This window comes from Lipotes vexillifer, unplaced genomic scaffold, assembly GCF_000442215.2.
Source record: "Lipotes vexillifer unplaced genomic scaffold, Lipotes_vexillifer_v1.1 scaffold1361, whole genome shotgun sequence".
Taxonomy (NCBI): domain Eukaryota; kingdom Metazoa; phylum Chordata; class Mammalia; order Artiodactyla; family Lipotidae; genus Lipotes; species Lipotes vexillifer.
The window spans coordinates 791,303-812,294 of record NW_006788723.1 but is presented as its reverse complement, the minus strand read 5'-3'; the positions used below and the strand labels follow the sequence as shown (position 1 = coordinate 812,294).

General features: G+C 43.4%; 1 protein-coding gene across 1 annotated transcript in view; it reads right to left on the bottom strand.

Annotated features, from left to right (window-relative positions):
* The window catches only part of CCL28 (C-C motif chemokine ligand 28), a 22,917-nt gene that overhangs the window by 1,475 nt on the left and 450 nt on the right, over positions 1-20,992 (bottom strand). Inside the window, exon 2 of the mRNA XM_007461747.1 lies at positions 6,855-6,981. Coding sequence (XP_007461809.1) covers positions 6,855-6,981 — 127 coding nt within the window. The remainder of the gene's footprint in view (positions 1-6,854; positions 6,982-20,992) is intronic.

Sequence of the window (20,992 nt, the reverse complement as noted above, 5' to 3'; positions counted from 1 at the left end):
GAGGGGAGGGGAGGGGAGGGGAGGAGCGAACCATGTGGAAACAATTCTCTTTCCTGACCCCAAGCACCCAACAAAACCAATTCCTTCCTCACTGCCCATCTTAAACACATCCTCCTCCTTAAGGTTTTTCTAGATCCTCTCAGCTAAATGCCCTCTTTCTTCCTTTGAATCTCCATGGTGCTTGTTGCCTCTCTTCTGACACTTAGTTTACTCCACCTTTTATCTGAGTACTTGTCTCAGACTCTCTCCTTTTTCTGTGGAGCCTCGAAGGAGGAATAGTTTGGAAGTGTCTTGAAAAGGCCTTGTTCAGAGCAGGAATCCAGTAATTAGTTGTAGATATGAAGTGAAAATTGTTCAAAATAAGGACAATCTGGTTTTGTTTCAACAACACAATCAACTAAAATGTTCTAGACATTTATTAACATTTTAATATAATATAGATCTATACCATGTCTCAGAATTTGTTTTCGTTTTCATTTTTCTGTATGAAATGTTGACATTGGGGTGGGAGACTCCTAGAGCACCATTTACAATTTCTGGTAACTAGAAGAATTTCTTGTTACAAAAGATATTGTGACTTTTAATACCCCATCAGATGCCATCCAGCTTTTTATTAAATGTTGCAGATCACGCTGGCTCTACATATACAATATTTCTGTATCTGGATAAATTGAAACCCCCTACACTTTTCTTTGGGGGAAAAAACCGTGATAGACAGCAGGCTGCCATCTCTCCAGATGACCCAAGAGGAATCATCAGCTAATGTGGGGACTCCCAAAATGGGAGGAAAAGTTGGGAAAGGTTTGAATGCGCTTGAGCATAATAAAGCCAGCATGTGGGATGGTTAATTTGAAAGAAGTGAGGCATCTTAATAGGAGGACAACACATTCTCTAAGGGTAGTAGATTGAGAGGTCTTCAAAAGACAAGGTACTTCTCACTATGGCCAGTTGGTTTGCCTTAAGCTATTATAGGAGAAAACGTGGCTATAGCATTAATGCGGAGGAAAAAACAACAACAAACAAGAAAGAGCTGAAGTTCCTACCCTTTCCAAAGGACTAAATTCTCTCCTCTCCCTGTGGTGTCAGCAAGAACCTGAGCAGACATCCAGTGGAGAAAGACTCCACCGACACCCAGATAAACCCATTGGTTACACAGGGGAGAACTAGGACGCAACGCCACTATTCCTGGGGGAGCCTCAGGGAGGGGCACTGGCTCTGGGGCTGCAGGAGAGCCCTGGATGGGGGAGTACAGACAGAGGATCCAGGGAGGAAGACAGCCACAGGAACACAGGCAACACCTGCCATGTGGGACCCTTTTCAAAGGCCTACCCATTGGGGCCTCAACCTCTCAGTGTAATACAAAGGGAAAAATCAGCTTCACCAGGGCTTCCCTGGTGGCACAGTGGTTGAGAGTCCACCTGCCGATGCAGGGGACACGGGTTCGTGCCCCGGTCCGGGAAGATCCCACATGCCGCGGAGCGGCTGGGCCCGTGAGCCATGGCCGCTGAGCCTGCACGTCCGGAGCCTGTGCTCCGCAACGGGAGAGGCCACAGCAGTGAGAGGCCCGCGTACCGAAAAAAAAAAAAAAAAAAAAGTCAGCTGCCAGAACACAGCTCCAAAATCCAAGATGCTCTGATGTTTTAAAACCCTAAAATCTAAAGACTGCTTAAACTTCCACTTGTATCCCATGTGTCTCCATCTGGATAAAAAGAGACGAGGTAATGTCGGGCAAGGAGGTAGCCTATTTCACACTCCCTCCCCTCCCCACAACTCCACAATATTCTGATGGCACTGACCCACCCGGTGTGAATTTCTAGGTGAAGAGGTTTGACTCTAAGAAACTATTAGGCTGATCCCTTGTTTTTTTTTTTTTTTTTACCCATAAGAGAGTAGCTAGCGACAGTCCAGTGGATTTAAAGGGGTGGCCCTGCCATAGATTATACCTATAATTGATCCCTAAACTTTATTTCTTTACCTATTCCTCTAAGCACAACAGCCCTTCAACACCACTTTTGAAAAGGTACTAAAGATCCCCAAATATCTTTATTCAATAACTATAAATTTTCTTCCCAACGGATAATGTCTATATGATTCAAGAAAACTCAGGGACTTCCCGGGCGGTCCAGTGGTGAAGACTGTGTGCTTCCACTGCAGGGGTCAAGGGTTCAATCCCTGGTCTGGGAAATAAGATCCCACGTGCTGAACGGCATGGCCAAAAGATGAAAACAAAAACAGAAACAAAACAACGCAGTGCTCTGCTCAAGATATACAACTTTGCCTTGTGTTTATGTTTAGAAAGAGCTAGAAGCTCTTTAATGAAATCACTGTAGAGAAATTTTAAACAAACTGCTGTCTCAGACATCAAATATTCCAGTGATTGTTTAAAGGGTGTGAAACAAAGGACCTATTTCTAGGCAGAAAGGACAAGGAAATAAATCTAGTGAGTTCAATGTAAGTTAATTTATATTAGTTAATTGTGATTAATAATATTGATACATGCTTTTGGGGAATTGTATTTTCACTGCTTGCAATATTTTCTACATCTAAAACACTTGTCTCAAACCTTAACGTCTTTATACACAGTAAAAGTTAAGGGACTACATTTTGGATAAGTAAAAACATGGTCTGGGGGCTTCCTTGGTGGCGCAGTGGTTGAGAGTCCGCCTGCCAATGCAGGGGACACGGGTTCATGCCCGGGTCCGGGAGGATCCCACATGCCGCGGAGCGGCTGGGCCCGTGAGCCATGGCCGCTGAGCCTGCGCGTCCGGAGCCTGTGCTCCGCAACGGGAGAGGCCACAGCAGTGAGAGGCCCGCGTACCACAAAAAAAAAAAAAACATACAAACAAAAAAGAGTGTGTCCCAGATAAGCAATGCAATCATTAAAAAAAAAAAAAAAAAAGTCAGCTGCCAGAACACAGCTCCAAAATCCAAGATGCTCTGATGTTTTAAAACCCTAAAATCTAAAGACTGCTTAAACTTCCACTTGTATCCCATGTGTCTCCATCTGGATAAAAAGAGACGAGGTAATGTCGGGCAAGGAGGTAGCCTATTTCACACTCCCTCCCCTCCCCACAACTCCACAATATTCTGATGGCACTGACCCACCCGGTGTGAATTTCTAGGTGAAGAGGTTTGACTCTAAGAAACTATTAGGCTGATCCCTTGGATTTTTTTTTTTTTTTACCCATAAGAGAGTAGCTAGCGACAGTCCAGTGGATTTAAAGGGGTGGCCCTGCCATAGATTATACCTATAATTGATCCCTAAACTTTATTTCTTTACCTATTCCTCTAAGCACAACAGCCCTTCAACACCACTTTTGAAAAGGTACTAAAGATCCCCAAATATCTTTATTCAATAACTATAAATTTTCTTCCCAACGGATAATGTCTATATGATTCAAGAAAACTCAGGGACTTCCCGGGCGGTCCAGTGGTGAAGACTGTGTGCTTCCACTGCAGGGGTCAAGGGTTCAATCCCTGGTCTGGGAAATAAGATCCCACGTGCTGAACGGCATGGCCAAAAGATGAAAACAAAAACAGAAACAAAACAACGCAGTGCTCTGCTCAAGATATACAACTTTGCCTTGTGTTTATGTTTAGAAAGAGCTAGAAGCTCTTTAATGAAATCACTGTAGAGAAATTTTAAACAAACTGCTGTCTCAGACATCAAATATTCCAGTGATTGTTTAAAGGGTGTGAAACAAAGGACCTATTTCTAGGCAGAAAGGACAAGGAAATAAATCTAGTGAGTTCAATGTAAGTTAATTTATATTAGTTAATTGTGATTAATAATATTGATACATGCTTTTGGGGAATTGTATTTTCACTGCTTGCAATATTTTCTACATCTAAAACACTTGTCTCAAACCTTAACGTCTTTATACACAGTAAAAGTTAAGGGACTACATTTTGGATAAGTAAAAACATGGTCTGGGGGCTTCCTTGGTGGCGCAGTGGTTGAGAGTCCGCCTGCCAATGCAGGGGACACGGGTTCATGCCCGGGTCCGGGAGGATCCCACATGCCGCGGAGCGGCTGGGCCCGTGAGCCATGGCCGCTGAGCCTGCGCGTCCGGAGCCTGTGCTCCGCAACGGGAGAGGCCACAGCAGTGAGAGGCCCGCGTACCACAAAAAAAAAAAACAAAAAAAAACATGATCTGTAGTAAAACAATTTGAAAACAAGAGAACATTTATTTATTTATGTTGAATCAGAAAACACAACAGAGATGACCTGTCATTTATGATTACAAAATACTACATAGTCCAATTTCATCTTATTTGAGACCAAGTCATAACTCTATATTTTTCAGCTGTCTTATCAGCACAGAGGGGCCAATTTAAAAACTTGTACTTGGCTGAAGCATTTTTAGATGCAAGTGATTGGCTTCAGAGTTTCCCTTTAATTAAAATTGAGTCCTTTTTAAAATGAAGAATCATGTTTTTGATCATATTTTCCCTTATCGAAGTGAGGATTTGCAATATTTCTGTACCTATACCTTTTATTTTTTAATATTTATTTATTATTTTATTCATTCATTTATTTATTTTGGCTGCACTGGGTCTTAGTTGTGGCATGTGGGATCTTGAGTTGTGGCACGCGGACTTTTTAGTGCGGCATGCAGGCTTCTTAGCTCCAGCGTGGGGAATCTAGTTCCCCGACCAGGGATCAAACCCAGGGCCCCTGCATTGGGAGCATGGAGTCTTACCCACTGGACCACCAGGGAAGTCCCTGTATCTATACCTTTTAGATCTCTATCTCACACCTGCTTAACCCAAAGAAACTTCTCTGAAAATTCTGAGAATAGTGTCCCCTGAGAGTCCTCAGCATCTATCTCTTACCCATATACACACAGACACCTCCTCTGGTTCTTTCTCTGTGGCTTTCTGGGAGTCCCACGGGAGCCCTTACAAGTTCTGAAGACTTTTTTAGTCTGAGGGTGACATATGCCAGTGAGGTGGAGGGAACTGAAAGCTGAGAATCTAGCATTTCTGAGAGCAGCCTCAGGCAGATTTACTTCAGCTAGGTAGGGCTGACACAAATACCCAGGTGTTTCCAATTTTCCAGAGCATTGCCTATCCGTGAACTGCCTATGAATTTTCACTCTGCAACTATTACCAGCACTATTTATTCAGATTAAATAAAAACTGATGGGATCTTGGCCAGGCATATACTATGGGAGCTTTTCAAGCCCCTTGGGAACGTGAAGCAACCCCTCAGAAGGGAACTCGTCAGTTAGTATTCCCCGGATGGCTATGGGAGTCACTGGTTCCCGCCGACTAACCCTCCTGAGCTGACAGCGCCAGTGAGGGGCGTGATCTGAGGAGACACTGAGAGAATTTCTGGTCCTCTCACTTCTCCCCCACAGACACCCGTGCTTATTAAAAGTTTGGGTCAGGAATTGTTTTCCTCCATACATCTAACCCCAAGTGTGATATTTAAACTTTGTTGGATATGAGATCCTTTTGAGGAGCTTGTAAATTCTATGGACCCTCTCCCTAAGAAAACGCTCACACATTCATACCCACAAATTTCAGGGAATTCACAGCCCCCTGACCTGAAGAAAGTCTATCCATGGACAGATTACAAACTCTTTCTCTGAACTTCTGAGAATCTTTTCTTGGAGAAGTGTTTCTCAAGGATGAGTAATGGACGGACTTCTTTGAAAGAGGGGAAAATGTATCTTAAATATCAGAGAATGGTCTGCAGGACCCAGTTGGGTAGAGTCTCCTGGGGACTGCAGGAGGGCAGAGTCTGTTTTGTTACTGCTGTATCTTTGCACATAGAAGGGTACTTGGTACATAATCGCTAATCAATATATATTTGTTGAATTCACTCAATTAATAAAGAGGTTCCCCAGTGACTCAGGAACTCAGGCATCAGCATTGGGCTTATTTGTGTCACCTGGAGCCACAAGTGGTATTAAAACCAGCACTCCTGGGAGATGCCTAATGTGCCCTTGTTATGATTTAAAGGTGCCAAATGCTTTGGAGTTTGGGAGAACATTTTATGGGTAGTCCCACCGTTGTTTTGAGAGACCTTGGAATATAGTGTTCTGAACAAAGAGACCTGGGTTCTCATCCCGTTTCTGCCATTCACTAGCTATCTGTCACCAGGTGAGCTATGTCATCTGCTCAGTGACAGCGTTCTCCTGTGTGACATAGATATGATTTATGCCTTCCTCACAACATTATTGTCAGAACCCAGATTTGCTAAGTACCAATGCATTTCCGATTCTAAAGTCTCTGTGGAGACGTTGAATACATATGTAAGTCCAGCTTACGTTGAGTACATATGTAAGCTCAGCTTATGAATAGCTGAGCCATGGGTGGAGGTAGGAGGGGTGAGAGCATTCACCAGAGCCAATAGCCCAGAATCAAAAGCAAAGAAGGGCATTTGAACTTGACTGCATGTAGCACTTGTGACAAGTATGGACACCTCCATGCTTCTGTTTGAATCTTACATACACTTCTGATGAATTCAGAGAGGAAAAATGATAACAGCCCATTACTTGCAGGGAAAAATTATAGTTAAAGCCATGAAATTGAATAGAGTCACCTTCTGTTTTTATTTTTGTTTTCACTCAGAATGTCCCTTGTTCGGCTGAGGAAAGTCGTGCACACTGGTGACTAAAGGCATTTCCCTCTCAACACAGCAGTGCAGTGCAGGGAACGGAGGTTTAGCATGTGCCTCTGGACATCCTGGCACAGAGAGAGTGTGCATTCACGCCACCCTCCCCTCCCTTGTTCAAATAATTATTTGTATGCTGCGTATCAGGCAAAGTCTCCCCAACCTATTGTTCACTAGACGAGAAACGATCACTCTGCAGGTCTAGACCTCTCTGCCCAAGAACACTCACATGACAGCAGCCAAGTCACAATCCCCGTCAGCTCTCTGAATGCTACATGTAGTCACTCTTTCCAGAAGCCTTCTGGAAATATGATGTGAAACCTCAGTGCAGCAGCTGGAGGCAATGGGAAGTATGGCTAAAAGAGAAGAAAGCAATGTGAACTCTTACAGTTTACCGAACACTGGCCTGGCTCTTATCTTGAAGACTCTAGAGAAACAGAATGTTAACCCACTGAAGCAAGAGGCAAACACTTACTGGGGTCTTTGTACATGCAGACTCCAGGGCAGGACACGTCTCTATCCTCCAGAACTTACACTGTACTGGGGGCGGGGAGATACAACTAAGCACAAGCAAAGACACAAAACAAGGCAAGAGTTGAGAAACAGCTTTAGATGATGTTACCTGGGTTGCAACCGTACTTGCTTAAAGAGGTGAGGTTGACAAAGTGTCCCGTGAGCTCAGAAGGGAGCAACCACATATGTCCCTGGAGCAGGTTTGAAATGGACTCACCAGGGAAGTTCTTAACTGAATCTTTAAGGACTTGGATGGGTGGAGAAAAATGGAGAAAACTTGTCCAGGCCAAAGGAAGTGCATGGTCAAGTGTTCTGAGATAGGAAAGCCCAGGGCACATTTAGAGAATAGAGAAAAATAGACCACTTGGTCTGAACTGAGTGGCTGGGAAGCTGAGTAATGGGAGGTATGTTCAAAGCATAGACTGAGGTCACACCCCATTGAATGTCAGTCTAAGGAGGTTTATCTTTTATGAAATGGAGTCCATTAAAGATTTGAGAAAGGAGAAGGGTTTTAGGAAAATTTGTCTTGCAGTGATGAGCAAGTGGGGATAAGATAAGGGAGGAGTGACCGGGGCAGGAAGTCAGGTTAGGAGGAGCTTATGTTACCCAGATATAAGGAGAAAAGGGCAACACAAATATGCAAGGAAACCTAATCTCCTACTAAAATGTGTATCTGCAAATTCCTACGTGCCACATGCACACAGTATTCTATGCTCCCCATTCTTCCCAAGTGGGTAATACATTTAAAAAAAAAAAAATTAGAAATTATAGTCAACAGTGGCTGCAGGTGGCAGTCTCATAATAACAGACAGAAGTTAGCCCCTGAATTAGAGGTTAAAAGAAATGAGTAAAACCCCTCAGTGGTGTCAGCTCTAAGCCATAGAGGTCCCTGCTCTTGGGACAAGGAGAGATTATAAGTGAAAGAAGCCAGATTCAAAAAGCCACATATTGTATGATCCCATTTATATGAAATGTTCAGAATAGGCAAATCCATATAGACAGAAAGCAGATTAGTGGTTGCCAGGGGTGGGAGTAGGAGGGAATGGGACATGACTGCTAATAGGTGCAGGGTCTCTTTTTGGGTTGATCGAACAGGCTGAAATTAGACAGTGGTAATGGTTGTACAATTCTGTGAACATACTAAAAGTCACTGAATTGTACCCCTTTTTTTGTTTTTTGTTTTTTTAGCCACATCCCGCAGCTTGAGGGATCTCAGTTCCCTGACCAGGTATTGAACCCGGGGCCACGACAGTGAAAGCCCGGAATCCTAACCACTAGGCCACCAGGGAACTCCCCGAATTATATGATTTTTTTGGAGGGTGGGGGCGTGCTGAGCTTCGAACCTAGGCCCACAGCAGCAAAGCGCCAAGTCCTAACCACTGGACCACCAGGGAACTCCTTATTTCAATTTTTTAAAAAGTACGATGGGAGGAGGACACTGCTTGTCCTCACATTTATTAATGCATTGATTTCCTTAAACTAATTGTTTCTTTCTTTAGCTACGCTGTGCTTCCTATTCTCCAAGTCAAACTGTTTTACTATCCCAAACAAGGTTTTGGGTCTATTCATGTAACCCATTCATTCTTTCACCCATCTTACTATATAAGAATTACTATGTGAATTCTTATAAATGAAATACTATCTATATCTATGTCTACGAGCTCTTTTACAGTGAATCACTATGCTGGACCCTGGGGGTAGAAGGATGAAGAGTTACTACTACACATACTTCTGTTATTAGTTGTAACCCAGGCAACTATAAAATATGAAATGGACTTTCAGAATCCTTGTGGGAATTAAGAATCATAGGCAAACCTATGTGCTTAAGAATTTGAGTTTTTGGAGTGCTGACATCAATTCAAAGCACAGTTTTAAGCCAGAAAAGCACTCAGGACCTCTATGTACTTAATAAACTGAATTATATTTCTCAGATATAAAGGTAGGCTGGGCTCACCTGGAGATCACTTAACCTAAGACAGATTAACTATTGAAAGGCAAGAGGCAGGCCAGCATTTATCATATGTTCACAGATGTGACTGGTGCCCTAGTGAGGCAGCTGGAAATGTAAAAGGCCAAGAAAGATGGAATCCTCTGAAGCGTGCGCAAGGAGTTAAGCATGAAGAATCTTAACAGGGTGGTTTGGACTAGGGCAAAGGTAAGATTCTTTTAGATAACATCGCCCCCTAGAGGTTTTCTAGAGCAGCTTCCTATCAATATTTCCATTTTGAAAGAACCACCAGGAACTTCCTCTGATTTTGATGATAAATATAAAAACATATTTTTATTTTTGCATTTTTATATTTTTGCATCTATGTTCATAAAAAAGATCAGTCCATACTTTTATCCCCTGATATCATCCTTGAATGTTCTGAGTGTTAACGTTATATTAATCTCAACAATGCATTGGGTAGCTTTCTCTGTTTTTCTATTATTTGAAAAAGTTTGTGTAAGACAAGGATTACCTGTCCCTCCAATGTTTGGTAAAACCTCTAAAACCATTTAGGCCTGCTGTCTGTCTGAAGAAAAGATGTTCAATTCTGACTTAACTTCCTTAGTAGTTACATGTTTATTTAGATTTTCTGTAACTTCTCCAGTCAATTTTGATATCTTAGCTTTCTAAGAAATTGTACATTTCATCTACAATTTCTAATGTTTTGTCACTGAAAGAGTTCAGAACACACCACCCCAAAATATGCCACTTTGACATGTTGATTATTTTAAGTTAAAGCCACTTAAAAAACCAACAGATGCAGAAATGGTACTCTGACCTTCCTAAAAGCAAGAGAGAAAACTTCCACGTAAAAGGTACTCTCCCAACACCTGGGGAAGAAAGAAATTTTTAGCAGCAGAGGGTGGTACCACCCCACCTTCTGGGTGAAGTGAGACGGTATCTCCACCCCACAGGAAGCTGAAGCCAAGGAAAATCTGCACAAACGAACCACAAACGAAACTTGTTAAACTAAGCCTTATGTTCCTAGTCATTTTTCCATGGTTAACTGCTTTTAGCCCAAGTTCCTTTGTCTTCTCACCACTCTTTGTCCAACTTAATATATAAGTCGTAATATTACCGAACCCAGGTCCAGCTGCTCGCCGCTCAAAAGGCAATAAAGAGGCCAGGTTGGTGGAAAGGAAAGTTTGCTTTATTTTGAATGCCGGAAACCGGGGTGGGGGCAGGGTATGGAGGGCAGACTCCTGTCCAAAGGCCGACTCCCCCCCCAACCCCCGACAGTCAAGGGGCAAGAGCTTTTATAGACAGAGGGAGGGGGCTACGTGGTGCAGAAGCTCTGACAGTCATCGGTGGTCTGACCAGCGTCATATCGATTGTTTTACGTACAGTTAATCTTCAGTTCCGGGATTGATTTGTTCCCATTTCTTTCGAGGCCAATTCTTGGAACTGTGGCAGCTTATGTACAGCTCACCGGATGTGGCTCAGAATATTGTCTATAGACCTTAAGAAGAAACTAAAAGTCCTTGACTTTGCTTAATGACTAAACTATTATAATTTGGTCTCCTTTGACTGTTTTCCTGTTTCTGCATTTTCTCACTTCTCTGATGAAACTTATACTTTGGCTCAATTTTTTCCAAAGAGAAAAGGCAGGCTGAGGACATGGGGGGTGGGGTGAAGGACCATAGGGTCCTGCTCCATTTCAGTAACTCAGACTGCTTCTTTGGGTCTTCATTTCCTCGTGAAGGTGATTTCGGACGCACGCAGCAGTAAGCAGCAGCTTGTAGCAAGCAGCAGTGAGCAGTAGCTGGAAGCAAGATCTTAGTTCCCTGACCGGAGGTCCTAAATGCTAGACCACAGAAGCCAGTGGCTAGGGCCTAAACCCCCAGTTCTTGCCTGCCTTGTCAGGAAAGAATTCAGGCAAGGAGGCAGAAGGTAAAGAGAAATGTAAAAAGTTTTTTGGAAAAGCAGAGTACATGCGGAAAGACGCACAGGCAAACTCTTGAGAGAGAGAGTCGCACCTTTGGGAAGTTTAAATCCTTTATGAGGGGGCAGTTTTCTGGGTCCTTGTCTCCCTTCTAGCCAATCATCTTGCTTTGTCCCCCTAGGCTAATTTGTCTCAGGACCCTCCCCGTAGGTGCGCACGCACTTCTCAGCTAAGAAGGATCTCAACACAAAGGATTGGTGGGGGGGAGCAAGACTCATCATGGCCTGGCGTTGTTCCCTGACTTTTGACCCCCAAGGAGACTTTCTGTGCATGTTTAGTGTCTCCCTTGCCCCAAGGAGGGGGGGAACGGAGATCCCTTGATCCTTTACTCAAACAAGGTTTTGCCCCTCTTTGTTCTTGCCATAACTGTTATCTTAAGGCATCCACAAGAGACAGAGCTTGGCTATTTACCCTGTCCCTGTTACAGCTTCCATTTTGGAGAGTAAACAGGAGGCTGATTTTAAATGTCTAACCTGGAGCCCATCTAACTCCTGTCTCAGGAAATGCAAATAGGAGGCTAGTTGTAGGGGTCCCGCCTGAAGCCCACTTTTTTCCTGCCCCAAGAAATGTAAACGGAAGGCCAGTTGTAAATGCCTAGCTTGGGGCCCATCTAACTCCTGCCTCAAAGGCACCCATTAAATAAATTTGTATGCTTTTCTCTTGTTAATCTATCTTTTGTTACAGGGGTCATAGTAAAGAACCTAGAAGGGTAGAAGGAAAAAAATTTTTTTCCTTCCCTACATCACAGCACTATCTTACCGTATCTATAGTTGCGTTCTTTTTTAGTATATAGTGTTTGAAGAGGCAGTTCCTGTGCAAAGTAACCGTTTAAAAATCTAGGTCTAAATAATAAAGAAAATATATTTATAAATTTACAAAAATCATTTGCTTAGAAACTAAAAAAATGCATTGAACTCATTGGTTAAAAGTGAGATCACGAAACATTTATTCTGGAAAACAGCGGAGGTGCTATTTATTATAAGAGGTAGGATACAGCTAAATTTAGCCTAAGTGCATTTATTTAAAACACAAACACGATAAAATAAAGGGTTCAACTCGCGATCCCAGAAAAGGAAAATCAGAGGAAACTAAAACGAAGATGGGAAAAAGACACCAGCACGACGCTGCGGCGCTTCACGGCTGTCGCGCTACACCTATCTGTAGGCAAAGCGGCCGTGGATTGGGAGACTAGGTGCTGAAGCCGCAGCCCCGGCCCAAAGAAGGGGAGGAGGAGGAGGGGTGCGGGGCAACAGTTGCGGGCAGAGGGTGGTGCTTGTCGTCGCTAGTCTGGGCCACGTCCCGCCGCTTTTCCGGTCTCTGCGCCTGTGCAACCTGCTGGGCGCCACAGGCAAGGTGGGCCTGCTTTTCGCTCAGCGGGTGTTTGGTGCGTGCGGCGCAGGGAGGGCGCGGGAGCGGAGAAGCGGACAAGTATAAGGAGTGCGCCTGCGGGAGGGTAACATCACGCGACCGGCGTGGTGGCCGGGCTGCTCACGCGCCCACGGACGTCCGCCAGCGCGAGCCTCCCCCGCCGCGACCCTGAAACAAGGCACCTGCGCCCGCCGCCCGGACCTCCCCGAGCGGAAGCGCGGGTCCCGCCTCTGCCCGGCGGCTCCTGAGGACGCGCTCTGGCGGCGCGGGAGAGCCTGGCCGGGGCGCGCAGGGCCAGCCTGGCCTACCGCTGGCTGTCCTTCCTGGAGCTGGGGGGCAAAGTCAGTTGCGCAGGGCACGTCTTTCCTACCTCCGTTAGTGTGTTTTTTCTTTTTTCTTTTTTCATGCGGTACGCGGCCCTCTCACTGTTGTGGCCTCCCACGTTGCGGAGCACAGGCTCCGGACACGCAGGCCCAGCGGCCATGGCTCACGGGCCTAGCCGCTCTGCGGCATGTGGGATCTTCCCGGACCGGGGTACGAACCCGTGTCCCTCTGCATCGGCAGGCGGCCTCTCAACCACTGCACCACCAGGGAAGCCCATCCGTCAGTGTTTTGGGTGCTTGATCTATCCGTTTCTGATGCACATAGGTAAGAAGTCTTACACTGTTGTTGAGATTATGTCAGATTTTTTTTTTTTTTTTCCTTGCCAGTCTATCTGCTTTTACAATGCATCGCTTGGGGTTATATTTTCAAACGCGTACAAGTACCCTTCCGGTATGCAGCCGGGATTGGAGTAGAAAGCACTAGCCTCAGTTGCCAAATTTAAAGGGGCGCCAAAAAACTCAGTAACGAAGACAAGTCACATTTTAATGCAGCATTTTTAAAAATAAGAATTAATACAAAGACATATATGATGAATGAAATACTGCAATTTTAAATAAAAACAAAATTCGACCCTGCGCTTGCACTACTCACCTCGGTCACATCACTTCCCCACCCTATTCTCAGCCTTGGGTGAACCTTCTTGGTGAATTGATTGTATTTATCCTTCCCTAACATTCTTCTAGTGCTATTACAGACTTTTGCGTAAATTCTGTTTTTCTGATATTAATAGCTTGACACTAAACTTTTGGTTAAATTTATTTATCCATCTTATTTTGTATTTTCAGTCATCTTTTTTCTTTGCTTTTTCCCCCTTCGGTTGGATTGGTAAGTTTAATACATTTCCTTCAAAAGTTGTTTTAATGAAAACTTAGGATTGGTTAGGTGAAGAAAAAACTTCCCTGGGAGAAGAGCAACAATAGCTCATACAAATCTTTTTGAGTTTGAATCGTTTAAGTATTATTTTACTAATGAAGGTAATTGCCACATCAGTATTCAGCAGCGCTTATTGAGCGCCTGCCTTGTGTCAGTCATTGTTCCAGGCACTAAGTATACAAAAATTAGTGAGTCACTGTACCTGAACTCAGAGTCCCTACCCTAGCAATTTCCTAATATCTTAGAAGACCTCCTTGCTGCATGTGACATTTTTACCCTTTCCTTCCTAGAAATTTGCCATATCCATGATTTTCAAGACACTATATTCCTCATTCCCCTAATACAGTCATTCCTCTATCCAACTGAGGACGTTATCTCCTGCCACTTTAAACTTACTCCTTTTCGTTTTCTCATCTCATTTAACCATCGTTGACAGTTACCCAAGCCAGAAACCCGTGTGTCATTCCATCCTCCTGCACTCCACAGCCAGTCACAAACACCTGTAAATTTTACTCCCTGGACATTTCTCAGATTTGTCTCCCCCTTTTCGTCCCTGTTACCACTGCCCTCATTAGTTTGCTCCTGGCCAACTGACCCTCCCAGTTGCCTCCGTTTTCCCAGTCTTGCTCTTTCCCCACATGGATCTGAGGTCTCACAACGCCCTGTGCTTTGCTGTATTTACCATATATAAAATTAAGCGTTTACGACTGTCTTTTGACTGTGAACTCCCTCAGCATATCTTTATACCCACACCACAGAGCACAGTGCCTGGCATTAGTGCTGAATGTCTCGAGCTGATCTAAACTCTGTTGTAGTCTTATATCATGTTTCCTTTTATCTTGTTTTAAGGCTTTTAAATATTTAAATATCTTTCCTTTCTTTAAAACTAAGATTATCATTTTTTTGATCAAGGTCTTATGTCCCAAGTGTCCTAATATTACCCAGTGCTTTTCAGAAACATACCGATGCATGCCTGCCGATGCAGGGGACACGGGTTCGTGCCCCGGTCCAGGAAGATCCCACGTGCCGCGGAGCGGCTGGGCCCGTGAGCCGTGGCCGCTGAGCCTGCGCGTCCGGAGCCTGTGCTCCGCAACGGGAGAGGCTACAAGAGTGAGAGGCCCGCATACCGCAAAAAAAAAAAAAAGATTAGATTCTGGGTTTTAAGGAAAGGATTCTGTTAATGTACAGAGGTGACCCAGTTTCCTCTCTTCCTGAGATGGATGGCTAAGTACAGTTCCCAGAGCTGCAGTATGGTTGTCCCTTGGGGGCTTATTAGAAATGCAGTTTGAAAAGCACCAGTACAAAGAATACTTTATGGAACACAGCAGAAAGGAAACAGAGCAAAGGTACATGCCATTGTTAGAGAAATATTCCCAGGATAAAGATAAAAATGATAAGAAAGATTCACTTGGCTGCTGTCAGTATCTCAAGTCCATAAGTGTAACTTAAGAATGGCAATAGGTACAAAAAAATTTTTTTTAATTATAAAAAGAATGATAGTAGTTAAAGAAATGTTCCAAATATGGTTGGGGACACATTTCCCCTTCCGGTGAACTTCACACCTTAATGGAGCCACATCACACTGTGGATGCCTACAGACAAAGGTGTCCACTGCTGTTAGCATATAGGCAAGAAGGAGTCACGAAGATATGATGCATGAAACTGCTGTGCCCAAATAAAGTCCTCCCAGAGACTTCTTGGAGCCCTGAGATAATGTTTGTGTAATGGAGAGTGAATGAGGGTTTTTCTTTAGTTAATCTGAACAGATTTGGTCACAAGTACTGCTTACATCATGGACACTGGAGCGCTCAGGGGGTAGTCTTGAAGGGTGTTAGATAATTTTTTGCCTTAGAGACATGCTGACAGGCATTACTGCACAGTCATTAGGTGTGTGGAGACAGACTACCAGGTTCAAGCCCTGGCTCTGCCACTTACTAGCTGATGTTAGGTGAGTTACTTAATACTCTCTGTCTCAGTTTCTTTATCTGCAATATGGAGATGGTAATACACCTACCTCATAGGGTTGTGAGGATTGTATGAGTTTATACATTTAAGTGCTTAGAACAGAAGTGACAAATAGTAAACAATAAATGGAAACAAAAAAGACATCATCTGGAGGTCAATATACAGCACAGTGCCAGCTCCATAGTAGGTATCCAGGTGTCAGAGTGCTTGTGGAATGTGTCCATTGTCAATGTATTGCCCCTTAACTTCAAATTCACCCCTAATTGCCTATTCTATGAAATTAAGATGGGCCCTTGTAGTGTGCCTGAAAGTCACCTTTTTTGATTGTAATGTAAGTGCCTGACATTAAGCTTTTGATTGCCAAGGCATCCATTTCAAAGGCATCCACAGAGTAAACATATTGTCAGCTGCACAACTAAAGAGCCAGACTGCCCCATCCTTGGCCCCCTCTCCCTCCAGTGAGACACATCCCTGTGAAGAACTTTCCCCTGCAAACTGGAGGGCAGACCTGGTGATTTTTTTTTTGCCATTCAGTGAGCACGGCTGTGCCCTCTCCAACAAGGTCTTGGTCTCAGCTGGGCAGGGAACGGGTGCAGGATCTCTTCCTTGAGTACTCTATTTTGTCCTGGGAAAATCTGCTATTCCTGTATGCTTTAGTGTCCTCTTTCTAGCCTATCTCTTGTTATAGTTGATAATTTGTTGTATTAAACTTTTGCTGTTCAAATTATTGTCTGGTTTCTGTCTCTTGATAGGACTCTTGATTGATAATGAATGAATGAAACTTTAATGTTCCAAGAAGTTTGTTGTCTGTTAAGATGAATGATGCAAACTTTTAAGAAATGACTATGTGTGTTGTACAGATATGCTGTTACCTATGATTAAGTGGAAAAAATATATAAAGCAGTATGTAGATTGTGTTCTGTGATTTTGTGATTTATAAGAAATATTTATATTTGGACATTCAGACAACCAAAATATAGGTAATTCACATGACCAAAATATATTTCTCAGATATATTTAATCTTCAAATATACGTGAGTTCCTGGCTCACAACTCCCAAAACGCTTGGAATTGCCTTGTAATAAGAGCAATGGGAGCATCTTTTGTTAAAATATTTGGTTTTCTTGTCCTCAGTTCCTGAAAACGCTTCAAACCATAAAGGTGAAATGAGTATCTGGTCATTATTGATAATAAGCCCTTTCCACCACAACTGGGTTCATGTTAATGAAGGTAACTTTTGCAAAGCACCTAAGGATGCGGGCTGGTTAGGGTTGGAGCTTTTAGTTCCACCCTGATTTACAGGGAGGAGAGAGGGGCCGGAGGTTGAATCAATCACCAATGGCTGGGAATTCCCTGGCAGTCCAGTGGTTAGGACTCCTCGCTTTCACTGCTGAGGGCTCGGGTTCGATCCCTGGTCAGAGAACTAAGACACCACAAGCTGCACAGCATGGCCAAAAATAAATAAATAAAAATCACCAATGGCCAATGAGTTAATCAATCATGCCTATGTAATAAAGCCTCCATGAGAGCAAAAAAGAAGGAGGGGGTTTGGAGAGCTTCTATGTTGGGGAACCAAAATGCTTCCATGTGCTGCCATCCTGGGCCCAAAGCTCCACAAGGACAGAAGCTCCTTTGTTCGGGACCTCACCCTATGTATCTCTTCATCCAGCTGTTGATTCGTATCCTTTGATATCCTTTGTAATAAATCAGTAATCTGGTGAGTAACCAGGTTTTCCTAAATTCTATGAGCCCTCTAACAAATTAATCAAACCCAAGGAGGGAGATCATTGGAACCACCCATTTGTAGCCAGTTGGTCAGAAGCACAGGTAACAATGTGGGCTTGCGATTGGCACCTGAAGTGGAGGGCAGCCTTGTGGGTCTGACCCCTTTGCCTGTGGAATCTGATTCTATCTCTGGGCAGATAGTGTCAGAATTGAGAGGAGTTCAGTGTTGTTTGTTGGTCTGGGGAAACCTACACACATGTTGGAATTGGGTACAGGAACGTTTTCATGGTCCTATTTAATGTTTTTAAAAATCTGTGTGGCTATGCATGGTTAAGCAATTCCCCAAGTTCATGTAGTTAGAATTCTGACCTGGCGTTTTGGAGTCCAAAGCTCACACTCTTCCCAGTATGACAGCATTTCTTAAACTGGGTTTCATAGACCTCTGGGAATGTGTTCTCAGGGTCCGTGAGCTCTCCAGACAATGCCTAAATTTAATATTTCATCTCAGTGATAATCTTTAAATAGACATGTTCCAGACCTTCTGGAAGACCATCTTAAAGGAGCACTTGCAGGACATTTGAATTTTGCTTTAAGTTTATGCTAGTGTTGTTACCAAGTCAGATACTATCTTAAATTGTCCCAGGCCAATAAGAAGAGAACAGAGTGGAATTTCAAAATGGGTTCATGCTAAGGGAGGGGCAAATTATACCATCACGGTTCAAACAGAAAAAGATAGTGGGGAAAAAACACTTCTTATTCTGAACAGGGTAGTTTATGCACATGAAACTCAAAACCTGCACCTCGAGTATCAGTGCTATATTCATGTTTGGAATAGCAATTTTCATTTTGGCCAAACATTAACTATTAGGTTAAATTAATATTGTTACATTTAAATCTTCTTGGCTTTGTAGTTGTGTTTTTATTTAAATTTTAAATTTATTTTGGTTTTACAATTGCAGAAGATACATATATATACACATGTATATGGGGTTTATACCTAGTTATATGTTTATACATCAAGTGATGTAGTAAAATAATTTAAAAGTCATCATTGAGAATAAAGAGAATGTTTTTCTTTAAAGGGGCCCATATATGACTGAAATTTGAGAAGATTGCTGTTATAAGAAGCCAGTCTGCTTCCCTAGATATAGAAAAGGACATTAAAAAAACCCAAACAAACCTGAACTACATTATAAAGATGATGATTGGGTTTTTTTTAACCAAATCTAGATGCTAAATCCAATAATGTTATTGAACTCAGGGAAATCAGGACCTATTGTTTTAACTAAAGGGCACACTTGGAGAGAAACTGAAGGGCAGATTTACTGGGCACGTCTTGTCTGGCTTCTCAGGAACCACTCCTGGTGAAACAAGAGTCCCAACTGTTCAGAACAACTTTCAAACACAAATCTATATTCTTCCAACCCTCCTTAGTGAGTCTTCTATGATTAAAACAAACAAAAGATAAAGTTTTCTTTTAGGATGCAAGCAGCAAGTCCCTAGCAAGTATCTCTAATCAGGAGCCATCCTACACTGAGAAAGTAGGTTGTCACAGGAAATTGGAAGAAAGCCAATTTGGGACTTAAGCAAAATCCCCCAACTTGTATCTGCTGGACAAAGTGGACCCTTAGTCTTTAACGCACAATAAAAACAGCAAGGCCCACAAAGCCCTAGGTTGTGGCTTTAAATAATCTGGCTCTTGGCCACTGGATGATAGACATTTTTATGGAGTCGGAACTGAGTTCTGGGAGCTGGCAGCCACGTCAGCAGGTGTGGAGTATGCCCTATCTTTGAGGAGAATCCAGGGCTTCTAATTATGGGTAAGTCAACTGCTCCCTGATTTATGCAGAATATTTTGGGGATGCCAGTTACTGAGCCATCACATCAAGATGGACACTTCAGGCACCATTAAGGTAATGGAACATTTAATGCCTCAAAAAACAAAATTTATTTCCCAAAGTCCCACACTGGCACGGGCCACTTCCCTATCCCCTCCCTCAGCCTGAGACAATTGCCAGGGCCATGTGTACCTCCTTCCTTGCGCTGCTCAGTATTCACTTTCCTCCCTCCCTCCCTCCCTCTCTCCCAACCTGACCTTCCTCCCAGCCAGAATTCATTACAACCTCCCACAGGGCACCTGAGACACAGACACTTGAATGGACGTTTGGCACGGAAAGCGGTGGGCTTGCCCCTCAGTTCCACAGCTGTTCTCAGGCCTACTCGTGTATTTTAACCCCGACATCACTTATTTTTAAACTGCAGAAAGGTGAAGCTTCTCAGACAATGTGATTTTCCCGTGACCCAAACTGCCTTAGGAAAAAGCCCCAAGACTAACCCAGAAAGTTACTGTTGGGTCTCCTCAGCTCTTTCTTATCAAAACCAACTGTTCCTTTTCAAACACCTCGGTGTTTTGTGGTCCCACCCTCTCTGCCAGAGCTCAGTCCCATGCAGACCTTGGCCTTGGGTCTGGCAGGGCTTCCCTCATTACCCTGCCCCCTCCGCCGGCCCCTCCCTCCCTCCCTCCTCTCCTGGAGGAGGGCTGCTGCTGCTCCTGCGGCTGGATTATAATAGGCCCGGAAGCTGAAGGGGGAGTTGTATACACTTTTATTTCAAAGCTTTATGTGAGAAAAAAAAAAAAACTGCATGGCCAAGACTAGGTATAAAGACTTAGCTGGTAGACTTTTGTTTAACAATGGGGGTGAGTCCTAAAATTTTAATGGTGAAATTTTCTGAAAAATTTACAGAAACATATAAACTGAAAACCTTTTTGTTTTGCTGAGATAAGTGGCTAGAGATGAAGAACTGTGCTCAGTAATAAAGCTCAGTAGTTGGGGCACTATTGGGAGTCATAGAATGATAGCCAGGTCCAGAGTAGGACAGAGGCTGGTCTGCTCTAGCTAGTTCTTGCCGGGGAATGTGGAACCATTGTTGCCAGATCTGATTTTTCAAGAGAAGCTCTAAAATCTAATTCGTATGTGTGTATATATGAGTATGTGTATTTGGAATCTGTCAGTTTAAAAACGTTGGCTCGGGACTTCCCTGGTAGTCTAGGGGTTAAGACTCCGCGCTTCCACTGCAGGGGGCACCCGCTTGATCCCTGGTCGGGGAACTAAGATCCCACAGGCCGCATGGTGCGGCCAAAAAAAATAAATAAAATTTTTTAAAATTAAAAAAATGTTGGCTTAATTTTTCAGAAAGCAGACCAAATAAAACTTACATTTCACCTCTTCTGAATTTAGAGACTCTATTCAGGGTAAAGTTTCAGAAAAGAAGACAGTGGAAAAGAGTCAAATCAGTCAAGTGTTAAATACCTGTATTTAGGGTTTCCTAAATACAGTATAAAAGATTGCCTCCAGTCCAGACGCAGTTATAATCTCCATATATATGCTAGCAAATCACAATAGAAGTTCTCTTTGATAGAATTTGTATGGTTCAATCATCTCCTTTATCCTGTGTCCCTTTTTAAAGATCAGACTGAAGTTTTGGTTTTCAGTAACCACAGGGCTGACTTTGATCAGAAAGCTTGCAACTTACCAAAACATAAACCAGAGGTCAAGTCTATCTTTCTTCCAGGAATATGCACACTTGTATTCAGACAGTTCAGCAG